The 19,650-nt window shown below is 46.6% G+C and overlaps 1 protein-coding gene across 2 annotated transcripts in view; it reads right to left on the bottom strand.

Moving 5' to 3' along the window:
* Positions 1 to 2,027: 2,027 nt before the first annotated feature.
* The window catches only part of ZBTB44 (zinc finger and BTB domain containing 44), a 47,208-nt gene continuing 29,585 nt past the window's right edge, over positions 2,028 to 19,650 (bottom strand). Inside the window, exon 6 of one of the 2 annotated variants that reach the window (XM_075839105.1) lies at positions 2,028 to 2,196. In XM_075839105.1, coding sequence (XP_075695220.1) covers positions 2,111 to 2,196 — 86 coding nt within the window. In that variant the 3' untranslated portion in view covers positions 2,028 to 2,110. The remainder of the gene's footprint in view (positions 2,197 to 19,650) is intronic. The other variant, XM_075839104.1, reaches the window with a different exon arrangement.

The following is a 19,650-nucleotide window of genomic DNA, read 5'->3' as shown; positions in this document are numbered from 1 at the left end:
CGTAATAACGTAGCAGTAAAGTGAAGATGATAAAAATCCCAACCACACGCTACAGAAAACCTCCGCGCACAAATAGAACGGTGCTGCGCATTGTGTCATGTCAGTTTAGGCTGCGGCACGGCGGAATATTTGTTACAGAGATATACAGCTCCAATAGAGTTACATGATAACATTCTGCTGCCTGCAGTCACCACTAGGGGGAGCTCACTACATACAGATATATACAGCTCCAATAGAGTTACATGATAACATTCTGCTGCCTGCAGTCACCACTAGGGGGAGCTCACTACATACAGATATATACAGCATGCATAGAGTTACACAATACCATTCTGATGCCTGCAGCCACCACTAGAGGGAGCTCCCCACATACAGATATATACAGCTCCCATAGAGTTACATGATAACATTCTGCTGCCTGCAGTCACCACTAGGGGGAGCTCACTACATACAGATATATACAGCTCCAAAAGAGTTACATGATAATATTCTGCTTCCTCCAGCCACCACTAGTGGGAGCTCACTACATACAGATATATACAGCTCCCATAGAGTTACACAATACCATTCTGATGCCTGAAGCCACCACTAGAGGGAGCTCCCCACATACAGATATATACAGCTCCCATAGAGTTACATGATAACATTCTGCTGCCTGCAGCCACCACTAGGGGGAGCTCACTACATACAGATATATACAGCTCCCATAGATTTACATGATAACATTCTGCTGCCTGCAGCCACCACTAGAGGGAGCTCCCCACATACAGATATATACAGCTCCCATAGAGTTACATGATAACATTCTGCTGCCTGCAGTCACCACTAGGGGGAGCTCACTACATACAGATACATACAGCTCCCATAGTTACATGATAACATTCTGCTGCCTGCAGTCACCACTAGGGGGAGCTCACTACATACAGATACATACAGCTCCCATAGTTACATGATAACATTCTGCTGCCTGCAGTCACCACTAGGGGGAGCTCACTACATACAGATACATACAGCTCCCATAGAGTTACATGATAACATTCTGCTGCCTGCAGTCACCACTAGGGGGAGCTCACTACATACAGATACATACAGCTCCCATAGAGTTACATGATAACATTCTGCTGCCTGCAGTCACCACTAGAGGGAGCTCACTACATACAGATATATACAGCTCCCACAGAGTTACATGATAACATTCTGCTGCCTGCAGTCACCACTAGGGAGAGCTCCCTACATACAGATATATACAGCTCCCACAGAGTTACATGATAACATTCTGCTGCCTGCAGTCACCACTAGAGGGAGCTCACTACATATAGATATATACAGCTCCCATAGAGATACATGATAACATTCTACTGCCTGCAGCCACCACTAGGGGGAGCTCACTACATACAGATATATACAGCTCCCATAGAGTTACATAATAACATTCTGCTACCTGCAGCCACCACTAGGGGGAGCTCACTACATACAACTATATACAGCTCCCATAGTTACATGATAACATTCTGCTTCCTGCAGTCACCACTAGGGGGAGCTCCCTATATACAGATATATACAGCTCCCATAGAGTTACATGATAACATTCTGCTGCCTGCAGTCACCACTAGGGGGAGCTCCCTACATAGAGATATATACAGCTCCCATAGAGATACATGATAACATTCTGCTGCCTGCAGCCACCACTAGAGGGAGCTCCCCACATACAGATATATACAGCTCCCACTGACCTCAGTAATAAATCTGCCTTCAGTAAGATCCTTTAATTTTTATAATTACCACTTTATTAAATAAAATACATACAGTTCCGATATTCTGGCTTTCTCTGGACCACTGAATGTTCGTTACTATTGAAAGTTTTGATATCCCCTCGTACAATACTATGTGTGAAGGCCCAAGAGCCATAGTGTAAATATTAGAGCCGTCTCCGAGTCTTACATAGTCACCAGGAGGAACCAGTGCCGGACTATCAGGTCCCTGTAATCTGTATTAGATTTTATTCGTTACATGTCCGATATGTTGGAATTCTGGACCATTGGCTTCTGAATTAACAGACGATAACGATCATCTGATCAGCAGTAACTGCCCAGCGCCTCCACTTACCGGACTAACTGTGATTAAGACCCCTGAATGGAGAGGACGACAGGAGACCCCTCAGGAAGTTTGGTAAATCAGAACCTGGAAGAGGAGAAACTGAGAAAACAAACATGAAAAGATCTTGGTCCAAGGATAAATATATATATATATATATATATATATATATAGGTTAGCGAGCAAAATGGTGACTGCAGCTCTGGATGTAACTAGTGCATAAGACATAATGTATCAAAACTGTGCCTGCAGCTCTGAATGTGACATAATATAACAGTATTGTGACTGCAGCTCTGGATGTGACTGGTGCATGAGACATAATATAACAGAATTGTGACTGCAGCTCTGGATGTGACTGGTGCATAAGACATAACATGGGATAAGTATAAGAGGAGTAAACGTTAAAAGATCACAGTTACCCATCATTGTAGGTGTCGACCCTCCGTCTTCCTCGCTGCAGGAGTAAATGCTGCTGGACTGTACGGGGGTCTCAGGTACGTGTTTTCCGCCACCTCTATGAACGTATCAATAAGGAGAAGTGCGCTGGTTAAAATTCAGGTCGTCAAGTCTGGTCTTGGTGGATGCCGCACATTGTCCATGCACCAAGTTGCATATAAGTTTTATATGTAATTATCTCCAGTCACATCCAAAGCTGCATTCACAATGCTGCAGTTACATCACATCTTATACTCCAGTAACATCCTGAGCTGCATTTAGCTGGCTGATCAGAGCCATAATAGCCATAAACCCTCCAGCTGGTAAAGGAGACAGGACTCATTTCCAACATGAATTAGATGTATTCTGTACCGACACCTCCTGGACTGGTGAAGTGACATCACAGGTGTAATAAGGGGGGGGGGGCAGGGAAGGTGACCACAGGTGCTGCTGGGTGCACACAAGCCACTTGGCCAAGGTATTTAGATGCAGGGGGGCAGTGATCTGAATCTTCTTGTCTTGTTGAGATTTTCCCAAGATTCTGAATTCTTCTTACGGAGATGTTGACGTCAAAGGAAATGATTGTCGCGCCCGGAGAGCGGTTTCCTCGTCCGGTGTCTTTGCGCTCTTGGCAGCGGCCGGGGGCTCTGGGGTTTCTCAGCTCCGGGGTCTGGGACTCTTCTGCAGAGACATGTCTGGTTCTCGACATTATTTCACTAGAAGCTCCGGACCTATACTTGTTTTTTTAGTTTGTAATAAACAGTACGGTTCAATTCGGCCCCTGAACCTGGATCTTGGGGGCCACAGTTAATGGGGAGGGGCTTATAGGATGTTTACTCAGCCACCTGCATGTAACCACCATATCTGTCTGTGGATGTACAGGGGTCCTCACAATACTGGGTCCCCTCCGCTGCAAACACTTATGGGGTATCCATGCAGAACACAAGGGGGGGGGGAGACTCGCCTGCTGTCAGGGTCATGGATTCTGCTGTATTAAATATAGTAACCGAAATCCCAGATTCTTCCCATATGAAGTTTCATGTCCTACGGCATCACATAGAGGTTGTAACAGCCCCGCCCCTGTTACTGAGAGGTTGTCACAGCCCCACCCCGTCACTGTGAGGTTGTCACAGCCCCACCCCCTGTTACTGAGAGGTTGTCACAGCCCCGCCCCCTGTTACTGACATCACTGATATATAATATAATTACATTGTGATCAGACATGAGATCCACACATCTTATATACAGTAACAGCTATTCATCTATTACTACTGACAACCAGCCTGTATATCATGTGTGAGAGGTTGTCACAGCTCCGCCTCCTGTTACTGACATCACTGATATATAATATAATTACATTGTGATCAGACATGAGATCCACACATCTTATATACAGTCACAGCTATTCATCTATTACTACTGACAACCAGCCAGTATATCATGTGTGAGAGGTTGTCACAGCCCCGCCCCCTGTTACTGACATCACTGATATATAATATAATTACATTGTGATCAGACATGAGATCCACACATCTTATATACAGTAACAGCTATTCATCTATTACTACGGACAACCAGCCTGTATATCATGTGTGAGAGGTTGTCACAGCTCCGCCCCCTGTTACTGACAACCAGCCTGTATATCATGTGTGAGAGGTTGTCACAGCTCCGCCCCCTGGTACTGACATCACTGATATATAATATAATTACATGTGATCAGACATGAGATCCACACATCTTATATACAGTAACAGCTATTCATCTATTACTACTGACAACCAGCCTGTATATCATGTGTGAGAGGTTGTCACAGCCCCGCCCCCTGTTACTGACATCACTGATATATAATATAATTACATTGTGATCAGACATGAGATCCACACATCTTATATACAGTAACAGCTATTCATCTATTACTACTGACAACCAGCCTGTATATCATGTGTGAGAGGTTGTCACAGCCCCGCCCCCTGTTACTGACATCACTGATATATAATATAATTACACTGTGATCAGACATGAGATCCACACATCTTATATACAGTAACAGCTATTCATCTATTACTACGGACAACCAGCCTGTATATCATGTGTGAGAGGTTGTCACAGCTCCGCCCCCTGTTACTGACAACCAGCCTGTATATCATGTGTGAGAGGTTGTCACAGCTCCGCCCCCTGTTACTGACAACCAGCCTGTATATCATGTGTGAGAGGTTGTCACAGCCCCGCCCCCTGTTACTGACATCTCTGATATATAATATAATTACACTGTGATCAGACATGAGATCCACACATCTTATATACAGTAACAGCTATTTATCTATTACTACTGACAACCAGCCTGTATATCATGTGTGAGAGGTTGTCACAGCCCCGCCCCCTGTTACTGACATCACTGATATATAATATAATTACATTGTGATCAGACATGAGATCCACACATCTTATATACAGTCACAGCTATTCATCTATTACTACTGCCAACCAGCCTGTATATCATGTGTGAGAGGTTGTCACAGCCCCGCCCCCTGTTACTGACATCACTGATATATAATATAATTACACTGTGATCAGACATGAGATCCACACATCTTATATACAGTCACAGCTATTCATCTATTACTACTGACAACCAGCCTGTATATCATGTGTGAGAGGTTGTCACAGCCCCGCCCCCTGTTACTGACATCACTGATATATAATATAATTACATTGTGATCAGACATGAGATCCACACATCTTATATACAGTCACAGCTATTCATCTATTACTACTGCCAACCAGCCTGTATATCATGTGTGAGAGGTTGTCACAGCCCCGCCCCCTGTTACTGACATCACTCATATATAATATAATTACATTGTGATCAGACATGAGATCCACACATCTTATATACAGTAACAGCTATTCATCTATTACTACTGACAACTAGCCTGTATATCATGTGTGAGAGGTTGTCACAGCCCCGCCCCCTGTTACTGACATCACTGATATATAATATAATTACATGTGATCAGACATGAGATCCGCACATCTTATATACAGTAACAGCTATTCATCTATTACTACTGACAACCAGCCTGTATATCATGTGTGAGAGGTTGTCACAGCCCCGCCCCCTGTTACTGACATCACTGATATATAATATAATTACATTGTGATCAGACATGGGATCCACACATCTTATATACAGTAACAGCTATTCATCTATTACTACTGACAACAAGCCTGCATATCATGTGTGAGGTTGTCACAGCTCCGCCCCCTGTTACTGACATGTCTGAACAGTAATATGTTGTTACAGATTAATATAATGAATAATTAAAGGAGAACATTTCTCGATGTCACTTGTGTGGGACGTCCTCATCTGATAAGTTCTGAAATATTCTATTTTCCATTCGTTTTGTGATATAGCTACCAGTGCAGCTGGTTTCGGGGTTGTCATCTGGGTTTTGTACATCCCTCTATATATATATATATATAGCTCTTCTTAAAGGGTCACTGCAGAATTAACGGGGTATACGGTTCTATATAAATGAAGCTTAATCACTTTATAATGAAAACTTCTACATCTTTCTAAGAGACTTTTATGTTTCAATTCTTCACCATTTTGAATGTCTTTGTTTACTGTCAGTGAATGAGAACTTTACATCCACAGGCTGCAAACCCCTATACACCTAGTCCTGCTCTGAGCTGAGGGTTTGTTACAATTGCACCCAGTCTAGGCAATAACACAAAGAGATTAGCTGCACTAATCTCTTTGATATTTTGCTACAATGTATCAGTCTGGAGGTCCAGGTTGCTTATCTCACAGAGGATTCTATAGACTTAGTGGCGTAACTACCGCTGAAACAGCCGTAGCGGCAGCTACGGGCTCGTGGCTTGAGGGGGCCCGTGCCGCCCGCCCCCCCTTATGCCCGGTGGCGCCGCTAGCAGATGTTATGGCTGCTACAGCGGTAGCGACACTACTACTGGTCCAGCGTCGCCGAGCCTCTAACATTTATGGGTCGGGTGGCACGGGCCCTCTCAGGCACGGTGCCGTCGCTAGCACCAGAGGGGGCCCTGGTGCTAGCGACAGCCACCCCCTCTTGCAGTAATTGTACCTGCGTCTATAGTACACAGGTACAAATACATGCATTAGTGCTGAATGGACGGGCATATTCTGTGCCCGACCATTCAGCGCCTTACAATGACACTGATTGGTGGGGCAAAATGACTTGCCCCGCCAATCAGCGCCTTTCAACAATGCGCCACTTGCGTCGTTCAGCTCCGGCAGACCAGCTCAGAAGAAGTTATATAAGCTTTGTTCTGGTGCTGTATATATGTACTGAGCTTTGTTCTGGTGCTGTATTTATGTATTGAGCTTGGTTCTGGTGCTGTATATATGTATTGAGTTTGGTTCTGTATATATGTACTGAGCTTTGTTCTGGTGCTGTATATATGTATTGAGCTTGGTTCTGGTGCTGTATATATGTATTGAGTTTGGTTCTGTATATATGTACTGAGCTTTGTTCTGGGGCTGTATATATGTATTGAGTTTGGTTCTGTATATATGTACTGAGCTTGGTTCTGGGGCTGTATATATGTATAAGCTTGGTTCTGGGGATGTATATATGTACTGAGCTTGGTTCTGGTGCTGTATATATATGTACTGAGCTTTGTTCTGGTGCTGTATATATGTATTGAGCTTGGTTCTGGGGATGTATATATGTACTGAGCTTGGTTCTGGTGCTGTATATATATGTACTGAGCTTTGTTCTGGTGCTGTATATATGTATTGAGCTTGGTTCTGGGGATGTATATATGTACTGAGCTTGGTTCTGGTGCTGTATATATATGTACTGAGCTTTGTTCTGGTGCTGTATATATGTATTGAGCTTGGTTCTGGGGATGTATATATGTACTGAGCTTGGTTCTGGTGCTGTATATATATGTATTGAGCTTGGTTCTGGTGCTGTATATATGTATTGAGTTTGGTTCTGTATATATGTACTGAGCTTTGTTCTGGTGCTGTATATATGTATTGAGCTTTGTTCTGGTGCTGTATATATGTATGAGCTTGGTTCTGGGGCTGTATATATGTATGAGCTTGGTTCTGGGGATGTATATATGTACTGAGCTTGGTTCTGGTGCTGTATATTTATGTAGAGCTTCATTCTGGTGCTGTATATATGTATTGAGTTTGGTTCTGTATATATGTACTGAGCTTTGTTCTGGTGCTGTAGATATGTACTGAGCTTTGTTCTGGTGCTGTATTTATGTACTGAGCTTTGTTCTGGTGCTGTATTTATGTACTGAGCTTTGTTCTGGTGCTGTATTTATGTATTGAGCTTCGTTCTGGTGCTGTATATATGTATTGAGTTTGGTTCTGTATATATGTACTGAGCTTTGTTCTGGTGCTGTATATATGTATTGAGCTTTGTTCTGGTGCTGTATATATGTATTGAGTTTGGTTCTGTATATATGTACTGAGCTTTGTTCTGGTACTGTATATATGTACTGAGCTTGGTTCTGGGGCTGTATATATGTATAAGCTTGGTTCTGGGGATGTATATATGTACTGAGCTTGGTTCTGGTGCTGTATATATATGTACTGAGCTTTGTTCTGGTGCTGTATATATGTATTGAGCTTGGTTCTGGGGATGTATATATGTACTGAGCTTGGTTCTGGTGCTGTATATATATGTACTGAGCTTTGTTCTGGTGCTGTATATATGTATTGAGCTTGGTTCTGGTGCTGTATATATGTATTGAGTTTGGTTCTGTATATATGTACTGAGCTTTGTTCTGGTGCTGTATTTATGTACTGAGCTTTGTTCTGGTGCTGTATATATGTATTGAGCTTTGATCAGGTTCTGTATATATGTATGAGCTTGGTTCTGGGGCTGTATATATGTATGAGCTTGGTTCTGGGGATGTATATATGTACTGAGCTTGGTTCTGGTGCTGTATATTTATGTATTGAGCTTCATTCTGGTGCTGTATATATGTATTGAGTTTGGTTCTGTATATATGTACTGAGCTTTGTTCTGGTGCTGTATATATGTATGAGCTTGGTTCTGGGGCTGTATATATGTACTGAGCTTGGTTCTGGTGCTGTATATTTATGTAGAGCTTCATTCTGGTGCTGTATATATGTATTGAGTTTGGTTCTGTATATATGTACTGAGCTTTGTTCTGGTGCTGTATTTATGTACTGAGCTTTGTTCTGGTGCTGTATTTATGTATTGAGTTTGGTTCTGTATATATGTACTGAGCTTTGTTCTGGTGCTGTATATATGTATTGAGCTTGGTTCTGGTGCTGTATATATGTATTGAGTTTGGTTCTGTATATATGTACTGATCTTTGTTCTGGTACTGTATATATGTACTGAGCTTGGTTCTGGGGCTGTATATATGTATGAGCTTGGTTCTGGGGATGTATATATGTACTGAGCTTGGTTCTGGTGCTGTATATATATGTACTGAGCTTTGTTCTGGTGCTTTATATATGTATTGAGCTTGGTTCTGGGGATGTATATATGTACTGAGCTTGGTTCTGGTGCTGTATATATATGTACTGAGCTTTGTTCTGGTGCTGTATATATGTATTGAGCTTGGTTCTGGTGCTGTATATATGTATTGAGTTTGGTTCTGTATATATGTACTGAGCTTTGTTCTGGTGCTGTATATATGTATGAGCTTGGTTCTGGGGCTGTATATATGTATGAGCTTGGTTCTGGGGATGTATATATGTACTGAGCTTGGTTCTGGTGCTGTATATTTATGTAGAGCTTCATTCTGGTGCTGTATATATGTATTGAGTTTGGTTCTGTATATATGTACTGAGCTTTGTTCTGGTGCTGTATATATGTACTGAGCTTTGTTCTGGTGCTGTATTTATGTACTGAGCTTTGTTCTGGTGCTGTATTTATGTATTGAGCTTCGTTCTGGTGCTGTATATATGTATTGAGTTTGGTTCTGTATATATGTACTGAGCTTTGTTCTGGTGCTGTATATATGTATTGAGCTTGGTTCTGGTGCTGTATATATGTATTGAGTTTGGTTCTGTATATATGTACTGAGCTTTGTTCTGGTACTGTATATATGTACTGAGCTTGGTTCTGGGGCTGTATATATGTATGAGCTTGGTTCTGGGGATGTATATATGTACTGAGCTTGGTTCTGGTGCTGTATATATATGTACTGAGCTTTGTTCTGGTGCTGTATATATGTATTGAGCTTGGTTCTGGGGATGTATATATGTACTGAGCTTGGTTCTGGTGCTGTATATATATGTACTGAGCTTTGTTCTGGTGCTGTATATATGTATTGAGCTTGGTTCTGGTGCTGTATATATGTATTGAGTTTGGTTCTGTATATATGTACTGAGCTTTGTTCTGGTGCTGTATTTATGTACCGAGCTTTGTTCTGGTGCTGTATATATGTATTGAGCTTTGTTCTGGTGCTGTATATATGTATGAGCTTGGTTCTGGGGCTGTATATATGTATGAGCTTGGTTCTGGGGATGTATATATGTACTGAGCTTGGTTCTGGTGCTGTATATTTATGTATTGAGCTTCATTCTGGTGCTGTATATATGTATTGAGTTTGGTTCTGTATATATGTACTGAGCTTTGTTCTGGTGCTGGCTATATGTACTGAGCTTGGTTCTGGGGCTGTATATATGTATGAGCTTGGTTCTGGTGCTGTATATATGTATTGAGTTTGGTTCTGTATATATGTACTGAGCTTTGTTCTGGTGCTGTATATATGTACTGAGCTTGGTTCTGGGGCTGTATATATGTATGAGCTTGGTTCTGGGGCTGTATATATGTATGAGCTTGGTTCTGGGGCTGTATATATGTATGAGCTTGGTTCTGGGGATTTATATATGTACTGAGCTTTGTTCTTGTGTTGTATATATGTACTGAGCTTGATTCTGGTATTGCATATATGTACTGAGCTTGATTCTGGTATTGCATATATGTACTGAGCTTGGTTTTGGGGATGTATATACGTACTGAGCTTGGTTCTGGGGATGTATATATGTACTGAGTGTAATGTCCGTGGCTGCGGGCTGTCAGCTCCAACCTCCTCCTGACAGCCGCAGCCACGAGTCGGCAAGCGCTGGCCCCAGCCTCCTCCTCAGGAGACGCCAGCGCTCGCGTCCACTCACCTCTGCCGGATCCCGTAGGGGCAGCGCGCGCACCGGACCTCATGGACGAACTTTGACCCGTGAGTACACTGGACTAAGAGGGGTCCAGCCCCCTAGTTCTATGCCTGAGCGTTGTTGTGTTTCCTTAGTCTGTCTATGCAAATGGTCCCCTAGTGTTTCCTGCTCCTGTACCTGTATCCCGATCTAGTGCCCTGCTTGCTATAGTCGTGTCTGCTTCTCCACGCCTGATGTCCACCTGCTGCCTAGTTCCTGCCAAGCTACTGTCCGTGCTGCCACAGGTAACCTATATCCTATAGACTCAGACCTGCGCCCTGTTGGCCAGCTGCCTTACCGCCAAGGCGGTACGGCCCAATGGGTCCACAGACCCTTCGTGACACTGAGCTTGGTTCTGGAGCTGTAATTATATAGAATATATTTAGAATAACAAAATTGCGGGGCAGATAGACATGTTCTCAATTCATTGTATATTTCATGGGATCCCGCCAGGTAGTTTTAGCCCCTTGAACCGCCGCCATGCGGTAATACATGACCTGACAATATTCCCCTGTATGTTTTTTTTCAGATGAAGCAAAATCTATAAAATCCACTTTTAAGCCGGCGCACACTATATGCCAATTACTCATTAGAGGGTCATGGGGCGGTGCCGCTATCCTGACGAATCACATAGTCCGGCCTCCAAACCCACCTTTTCTGTGTTTGAGTGACATCCCCCCGGCTGTTACAACTTTCTCGGATGCGCCATTACCTTGTTTTACTTTGGGGGCTGTGTGGCAATATATACATGGGGGGGGGGGGGGTGTGGCTCCATCTACAGGGGTCTGTAGTAGACAGGAGGCACTATCTATAAGGGGGGCTGCTTGTGGCACCTGGGGGAAGCCCCAGTCAAGAGTTTGCTATGGGGCCCAGTCTTTCCTAGTTACGCCCCTGAGACTGAGCGATGCTCTGCAGGCGCCGACACACAGGAAGGTCCGGCAGCAATCATCAGAGGATATATCTGCCGCCGTCACTCCATGGCCTTAGCGTATATCCAGACAGTGCGGTTACGATTTCACCACGATGGATCTTTACATTTTTTTGCTTTTGACGATCTTTGCCAGCAGCAGAACCGCAGCAATTCCTGGTGAACCCGCACACCGCAATGTCTGACTTCACCCAGTGGCGGCGGTTACATGAGACGTTTTTGGCCGCACGTTTTTGTGATACGGTTTTCGCCAGTGCGGTTATTACAGGTGAAATAAATTTTACAGTTTCGCCTGCAAACACGTGCAGCAAAGGCATAGCGAAAGGCTCATGGGCCCCGATGCAAAGGTTCTTCTTGGGCCCCTTCCAAACTTCTCATGGCTGAGGGCCCGCAGCTATTCACCTGGATCGCTGGATCTCCTAAGCGACCCAACGATGCAGCACCAGCAGCCGGGGCGTCACTAAGTACTTGAAACGCCAGGAGAAATAGCCACAATACATATCCCCCAAAAAATGTGTGTGTGTATAGGAGACAGCATATCTATAGCACTACAACCCTATAGCTATGGATAGGATTAGATACAGTGGCTGAGCACACAGTATCACACATGATAGGATTATATATACGGCTCAGCAGACAGTATCACACATGATAGGATTAGATACACAGCTCAGCAGACAGTATCACACATGATAGGATTAGATACACGGCTCAGCAGACAGTATCACACATGATAGGATTAGATACACGGCTCAGCAGACAGTATCACACATGATAGGATTAGATACACAGCTCAGCAGACAGTATCACACATGATAGGATTAGATACACAGCTCAGCAGACAGTATCACACATGTCAGGATTAGATACACAGCTCAGCAGACAGTATCACACATGATAGGATTATATATACGGCTCAGCAGACAGTATCACACATGATAGGATTAGATACAGGGCCCGGCTCGCTGACATTGCGGCTCCAGCACTGGACCCAGGAAAGGTAAGTATAAGAATTGTTTTGCTTTTTTATGTTACTAATTTTTTTCGTGTATTTGTGTTTTTCACAGATTTGGTTGTTGGACTAGTGCGGATTCGAGGACTACTGCGATAACGGCGTTTTTTTCTTCTCAATAAAATGGATAACGAGGATTGTGTGTGGGGTTATTATTTCAATAAAATATTTTTTTCTATGTCCTTGTAGTTTGCTAACTTTATTATTACCACCTTAGTAACGGCCGCCGGCTGATTGACAACCTCCATTACTAAGGTGGTGGATTAATGTTAGACATGAAGAGGCCAACACTAACCCCCATTATTAGCCCGATACCAACCGCCACCAGCAAGAGCCGGGTACGATCCATTACCTGACCATCTGTAGTGATCTGTACGGCTGGCCGGGTACTTGGGCGGCCACAGGCTGGTATTAGTAGGCTGGGAAAGCCCAAAAACAGCGGCCCTCCCCGCCCTGGGAATGCTGCCGGCTGCTGCTGTGTTGTATCTGCAACAAGGAAGGTAAGCGCGGTCAGTTACTATAGTAACGGGGGCCCGTGTAGTTTACTACATAGGCCCCAGTTACTATAGTAACATTTCATTGATGTTGTGCGGGGGCCGTGGGCCCCCCTGGCTTCGGCAATTGTGACCGCTGCGCCCCCTATAGTTACGCCACTGGACGCTGCTTCACATTTTGTTTGTTCACCTGTAAGTTTATAACACGGGACCGATCCTATTATAGAAACCTGCTCCCTCCAGAGATGAGGACCGTCTACTCCGCTGTAAATAATATCTGGGACAACTGGGTGACAACCAACATCACTGGTATTACGGTTGTCACCCAGCTTTCCCAGGCTCCTGTGAGAGCTGTAACGACGGGCATATTGTAAAGCATCTCCCGCTGACATCACTCACCCACGCCGCGTGGATTTCAGGCAGGATTGCTGGATCTCTCTCACCGCTCTGTCGGATGCCAGGAGGCAGCAAGCGTCTTCATGCAGCACCGCGGGCGGTGGACATGTTTGTGGAGCGCAGCCAAGTTGTATGTGTGGTTTGTTCTCGGAAGTGAAGCTGCAGGTGCCGGAGGGAAGTGCGAGGAGGAGGCATGAAACAAGCTGGCACCAGGTGCGGTGGGTACATGAGCGGGGTCACCAGGTGCGGTGGGTACATGAGCGGGGTCACCAGGTGCGGTGGGTACATGAGCGGGGTCACCCGGTGCGGTGGGTACATGAGCGGGGTCACCAGGTGCGGTGGGTACATGAGCGGGGTCACCCGGTGCGGTGGGTACATGAGCGGGGTCACCAGGTGCGGTGGGTACATGAGCGGGGTCACCAGGTGCGGTGGGTACATGAGCGGGGTCACCAGGTGCGGTGGGTACATGAGCGGGGTCACCCAGTGCGGTGGGTACATGAGCGGGGTCACCCGGTGCGGTGGGTACATGAGCGGGGTCACCCGGTGCGGTGGGTACATGAGCGGGGTCACCCGGTGCGGTGGGTACATGAGCGGGGTCACCCGGTGCGGTGGGTACATGAGCGGGGTCACCAGGTGCGGTGGGTACATGAGCGGGGTCACCAGGTGCGGTGGGTACATGAGCGGGGTCACCCGGTGCGGTGGGTACATGAGCGGGGTCACCAGGTGCGGTGGGTACATGAGCGGGGTCACCCGGTGCGGTGGGTACATGAGCGGGGTCACCAGGTGCGGTGGGTACATGAGCGGGGTCACCAGGTGCGGTGGGTACATGAGCGGGGTCACCAGGTGCGGTGGGTACATGAGCGGGGTCACCCGGTGCGGTGGGTACATGAGCGGGGTCACCCGGTGCGGTGGGTACATGAGCGGGGTCACCCGGTGCGGTGGGTACATGAGCGGGGTCACCAGGTGCGGTGGGTACATGAGCGGGGTCACCAGGTGCGGTGGGTACATGAGCGGGGTCACCAGGTGCGGTGGGTACATGAGCGGGGTCACCAGGTGCGGTGGGTACATGAGCGGGGTCACCAGGTGCGGTGGGTACATGAGCGGGGTCACCAGGTGCGGAGCTGAAAGCTGCTACAGGTGACATTCTGAGTACTGGGGTGCGTGCACACTGAGTGGCGGCGGCAGCGTCCGTTACAACAAATCTCATCTACTGCAGAATTTTTGCGCACATAAATTGACCTGCGGTGCGGATTTTAGATTTAAAGGAAAGTCAATTTATCTTACAATTCGCGAGCGGAAACGCATCTGACAAGTGGGAAAAAAAATGCACCAAGATCCGCCGCATAAAACGGCACCGCTCTCCACATGAAGATGTAAAAACCGCATCAACAAACGCAGCTAGGTGCAAATTTTACCTGCGGTTTTGATGCCGATTTTCTGCACCAAATTATGCAACGTGTGCACGGAGCCGGAGTCCATTCAGACGTGGTGGCTGAGGAGCGGTATAAACCGCACGCAAAGAAACGCACCCGAAAACCGCACGTGGCTTTCTCCGCGTCTGAATGGCCCCTCAGTCTTTGATTCTTTTCTATTATTCCGCGTTTCTTTTATATAAATTTGTTTCTGGAACAGGAAACGCAAACATGCCGAGATGTGAGGGACGAAGGAGCAAAGGATGGAGCGGAGGATGGAGCGGAGGAAGGAGCGGAGGATGAGCGGAGGATGGAGCGGAGGAAGGAGCGGAGGATGGAGCGGAGGATGGAGCGGAGGAAGGAGCGGAGGATGAGCGGAGGGTAAGGCAGATCCATCAGGGGTCTGGGTGATGAACGCTGTGGGAGTTGGTATGGCAATCATGGTCACCACCTAACTTTCCTAGAGTCCTGAATGGCAAAGATGCTGACTGTGTGTGTGTGGGGGGAGGAGGAGTTATCATGGCATAACCAGGTAGCTCTGCCACTCAGGAGTCTGGAAAAGCTGGGTAACGACCAATGCCACGGCTGTAGTGGAGGATGTACAACTGGAGCGGATTGTGTGGATCCTGATCGGATCACAAAGAAGAAGCAGCCACGAGCAGAAAACATTAATAATAATATATTTTAATGAAAAATCTTCGCATCATCAGGTTTCTATTCAAAGACACTGAAAACTAAACTTTTTTTTGTCCTTAATTTGACCTATGACGGCGCCGGGTGAGAACTGAGAACTTTCTGCGTTTTCATACAAGATTTTTTTTTTTCTTCTTTTATTTTTATGATTAAACAACCAGGCAAAATGTAGCCGACACGTACTCCTCGTATATCCCACAAGCCAGGACTCCATGTAGCTATACAGAGTATATACATTACACAAGAGGGGCGTAGCCAAGCGCACAACCGCCACTTTACCCTACAGCGGTAAACTCCCAGAATCCTCGGTGACGGGGGGGTCTTTAAAAACACGATGAGAGTGATTGGGAACCCTTGTCTGCCACCAGGGAGCGCTTCAACCCGATCATGACCCAGCAACGTTCTCTGCGAGGACATGAAGGACCTGTGGACAATATGAGTGTACCCCTCTCTGCGCCATTTATAGGACGTGTCACTAGGAGAGACCCCCTACAATACATACAAGATGATCACATAGAGCTGCCGTCTGCACCCTCTAACCAGTGCTCAGCAACTCTCAGCATGCCCTTACATCCAGACTTTCAGCGCATGCTGGGAGTTGTAGTTCTGCAGGAGGTTGCAGACCACTGCTGTAAACTGTCAATGACCGGAGCTCTGAGAGGACTCGTGACACCCCTAGAACTAACAATGCGATGACGTCACCACTATGGTAGAGGGTCTCATGTGACGGGGAGCCCACCCTAGTGAGATGACCTTCAACACCAGACAGACCCAATGAGAACAGGTAAATGGTTTCCTCCTCTCCCGGTTGGGCGGTGGGATCCCGTCGCTTGGCTCCACCCCCTCTCAGACATTGGGAAACATCAAAAGCGTACAGCTACGGGCTCAAAAAACAGATCAGAAAATAAAAAGACAAGAAAATTCAACAACCGTGACCTTCACATTGAATACGAGAACTGTAGAAATAATTGTAACATTTCCAAAACGCCACTTGTTTTCCAAAAATGGGCACAAAAATAGATATTGTCGCCACCAAGAACAATGGGGTACTATAAAAATGTTAAAAGCCAGATACAAGTATATAAAATGTGTCAATTCTCTTTAAACATTGTATATATTTAAAACAAAAAGAAAGCGTCCTCGCCGCCCGGTTACTATACATGCGCTGTAAGATATGTGCGGGGGAGGGGACCCTACAACTGAATGGTGCACGTGAGATTAGGACAGATCACTAGTTTATAAAGCAGGGGATCAGGGGGCACCCCAGTGCCACGTCCCAGCACCCGACCACCTGACCCCGGGGGGCTGCGTGTGAACAGCTTCATGGCAGGACGCCACTTCTTAGTTGGGCTCTGGGCAGCAGACCTGTAGGCGGACATTGTGCTGGGTGCGAACCATGAAGAGCTGGAACATACAACGTATCAGCGGGGACTGGTGTGCGTCAATGGTCAGAAGGGACGCCTGCGAGTCCCCAGGGACCTGGAAATACGGACAGTCACCGCAGATCCTGCACAGTGAAAGTGACATTAACCGCGCAACTCGCACACGTCCCCTGAACGCGGCCGACGGGGACTAGATCTCCGACCTCATCTGTCAGAAAGTCACAACCACAAGGTGGAAACTTCTCCCCTGCCACTGATCTATACTGTACCGGAGGTCGGGGTCCCACATCTGATCCCCTCGTGTCCGGGTCACCTGTGATAATGGATATAAAGTAACTGGGACCTAATAAAAAGCGGGATCCATTACAACTGATCACATGACAGAACACCGAGCGGGAAACCGTTATAACAAGAAGATCAACCGAGGATCTGCACCCTGGAGAGAGCGCCTGCCGGGGATGGAGAGGACGTGAAGATGGAGCGATTCAGCCGCACGCATAAGTCACGGAGGCCTCCAGAAAACCCGGAGACAGGCAGGAGACGGAGCTTCAAGGGCTTGTCCAGCGTCAGAAACAATCATCTGCTTTTTCTCAGAATCATCGGGTCTGTCCATGGACTGTCTCTGCTATTCACCTGAACAGGAATGAGCTGCAATACCAGACACCGTCCATGGACAGACGTGGCGCCATTTCTGCAAAAGAGCAAATCATTTTTCCTGATATTTATTGGACCACCCCTCTAAGTCTGTCACACAGGGGCACTCTGTAAGTACATGACATCATTCACACAAGCTGGAACTCAGAATCAGATGTGATGATGTCATCAGACTGGGTGAGGTCATTGCTGGTGTGCAGCCGCCTCCTTCAGGCACGGACGTCAGGATCGGACATGGGGAGAGCAGTATAAAAACATGAAGACTTCTGTGTCTGCTGCAGCCGCGCCGCGCTCACAGGGAGGGGTTTGTGCGATCGTTCATATTGTGCTGTTTTATTTGGCGTTTCTTCGTGAGAAGGAATGAACGTAGCCCGCACCTCATGAGACGCCGCGCTGGCGACTAACCGGAACATCATATCAAGATCGGGCGTGAACCCTTTACCTAAAACGGTCAGTAAGGAACATCGGTCCACGTTTATGGTGCCCCATATGACTGATAAAGTCTTCATGCTCATATTTACTAATGCTAGGAGTTGTAGTTTTCCACCGTATGATGGGTGAAGTAGTTGCTGCCGTTGCACACGATGCGGACGTCATTTCCTGTTCTACATAACGGGGAAGGTTGTAGGGAGTGAATGGTGAGCAGTTCTATGTGCTCTACATCATAGTACCTTTCATGTCACACATATATAGTACCTGTGGCTGAGCAGAGCCGGGACCGCGCAAACACCGTTCAGAGGTTTACTTGACTGAAAGTGGCGAAACGTTAAAACTATCGGATGCCGGACGCTCAAAAACATTTCTTGTGTGGCCCTAGAGTCAGGACTGCAGCGCGGCTCCGGGGCGAGGGCTCCACCATTAACCCTAGCCGTGCCGAGCCTATACAATGGACACCGTGCGGCCTCCTCCATAGACTGTATTCACATGCAGCAGCGTCTCCGCGTTGGTTTTGGGATCTTCGCTATCAGTTGTCGTACGTTTCCTCATCGACTTGTATAGGAAAGTCCACAACTTTAAAGTCACAAGTAAAAACCGCGACTGTAGTTATTTACATATGAACTTGTGACACGATTTTCCGTAGAACCCGTCGTAGAATGTTACTAAAGTCTTTTTTTGACCGTGCGGACGCACGTGGTTTTATCGGTTTTCGGCTGGTACAAGTGAAACCATGGGCTTCACCAGTTAGATGCCGTTCTGATCGCGGTAAAAAACGACCCATGTAAACGAGCCCTAATAAAACTGCGCGGGGTAGTACTAGCTTTAGGTGAAAATAGATTTACGGAACATTCCTAGGATCACTTCTACCGGAATACAATCACCGTTTAAAGCCGCGGTTTTGCCCATTAAAGTCGATGTGATTGAAGCACAACAATATATCCGGCGCGCAGCCGTAAAGCAAGTCAGCGACCGCATCGCACACACGTGACATTAGGAGACCGGCGACTCTCCTCCTCGTAGTGAATTTAACGCATGGTAATCGCGGCTTCTCTTTACAGAAATGACTGCAGCTAAAAACGGAAGAAAACAGAACCCGCAGCTATAAAGGGCCGCACCCAGCCACGTGGACGGGGCCAATCTGCACAGACCCCACACGTCGTTTATTAGCATTATAACCAGGTGTGCAGGATCCCAGGGGTGCACCTGTCTGCCAAATCCTCCCACCCACTGACATGTTACTGTAAATAGCAGAAAACCGTCCAAACACCTCAGGAACTGCCAGGAAAAGAGAGAAGCTCCGGGAGAGAAGCCGGCGCCTGGTCTCATGTGTCATGACAGCCGACCAGAGACCGTGTGACCCCAAGAAGGGGCTGACCCTGGGGAACATCTAGGACTTGTTCACACGGTGCAGACAAATCATATTTATCGCAGCAGTTTTTCCACGGTTTAGTGAAAAGGCGACAAAAACCCACAATTTGACTGCGCCGTGTGAATAAACACCTAGGGTGCGTTATTCATGAG

Source organism: Rhinoderma darwinii, chromosome 10 (genome assembly GCF_050947455.1).
Source record: "Rhinoderma darwinii isolate aRhiDar2 chromosome 10, aRhiDar2.hap1, whole genome shotgun sequence".
Taxonomy (NCBI): domain Eukaryota; kingdom Metazoa; phylum Chordata; class Amphibia; order Anura; family Rhinodermatidae; genus Rhinoderma; species Rhinoderma darwinii.
This window is presented reverse-complemented; position numbering and strand designations above follow the sequence as displayed.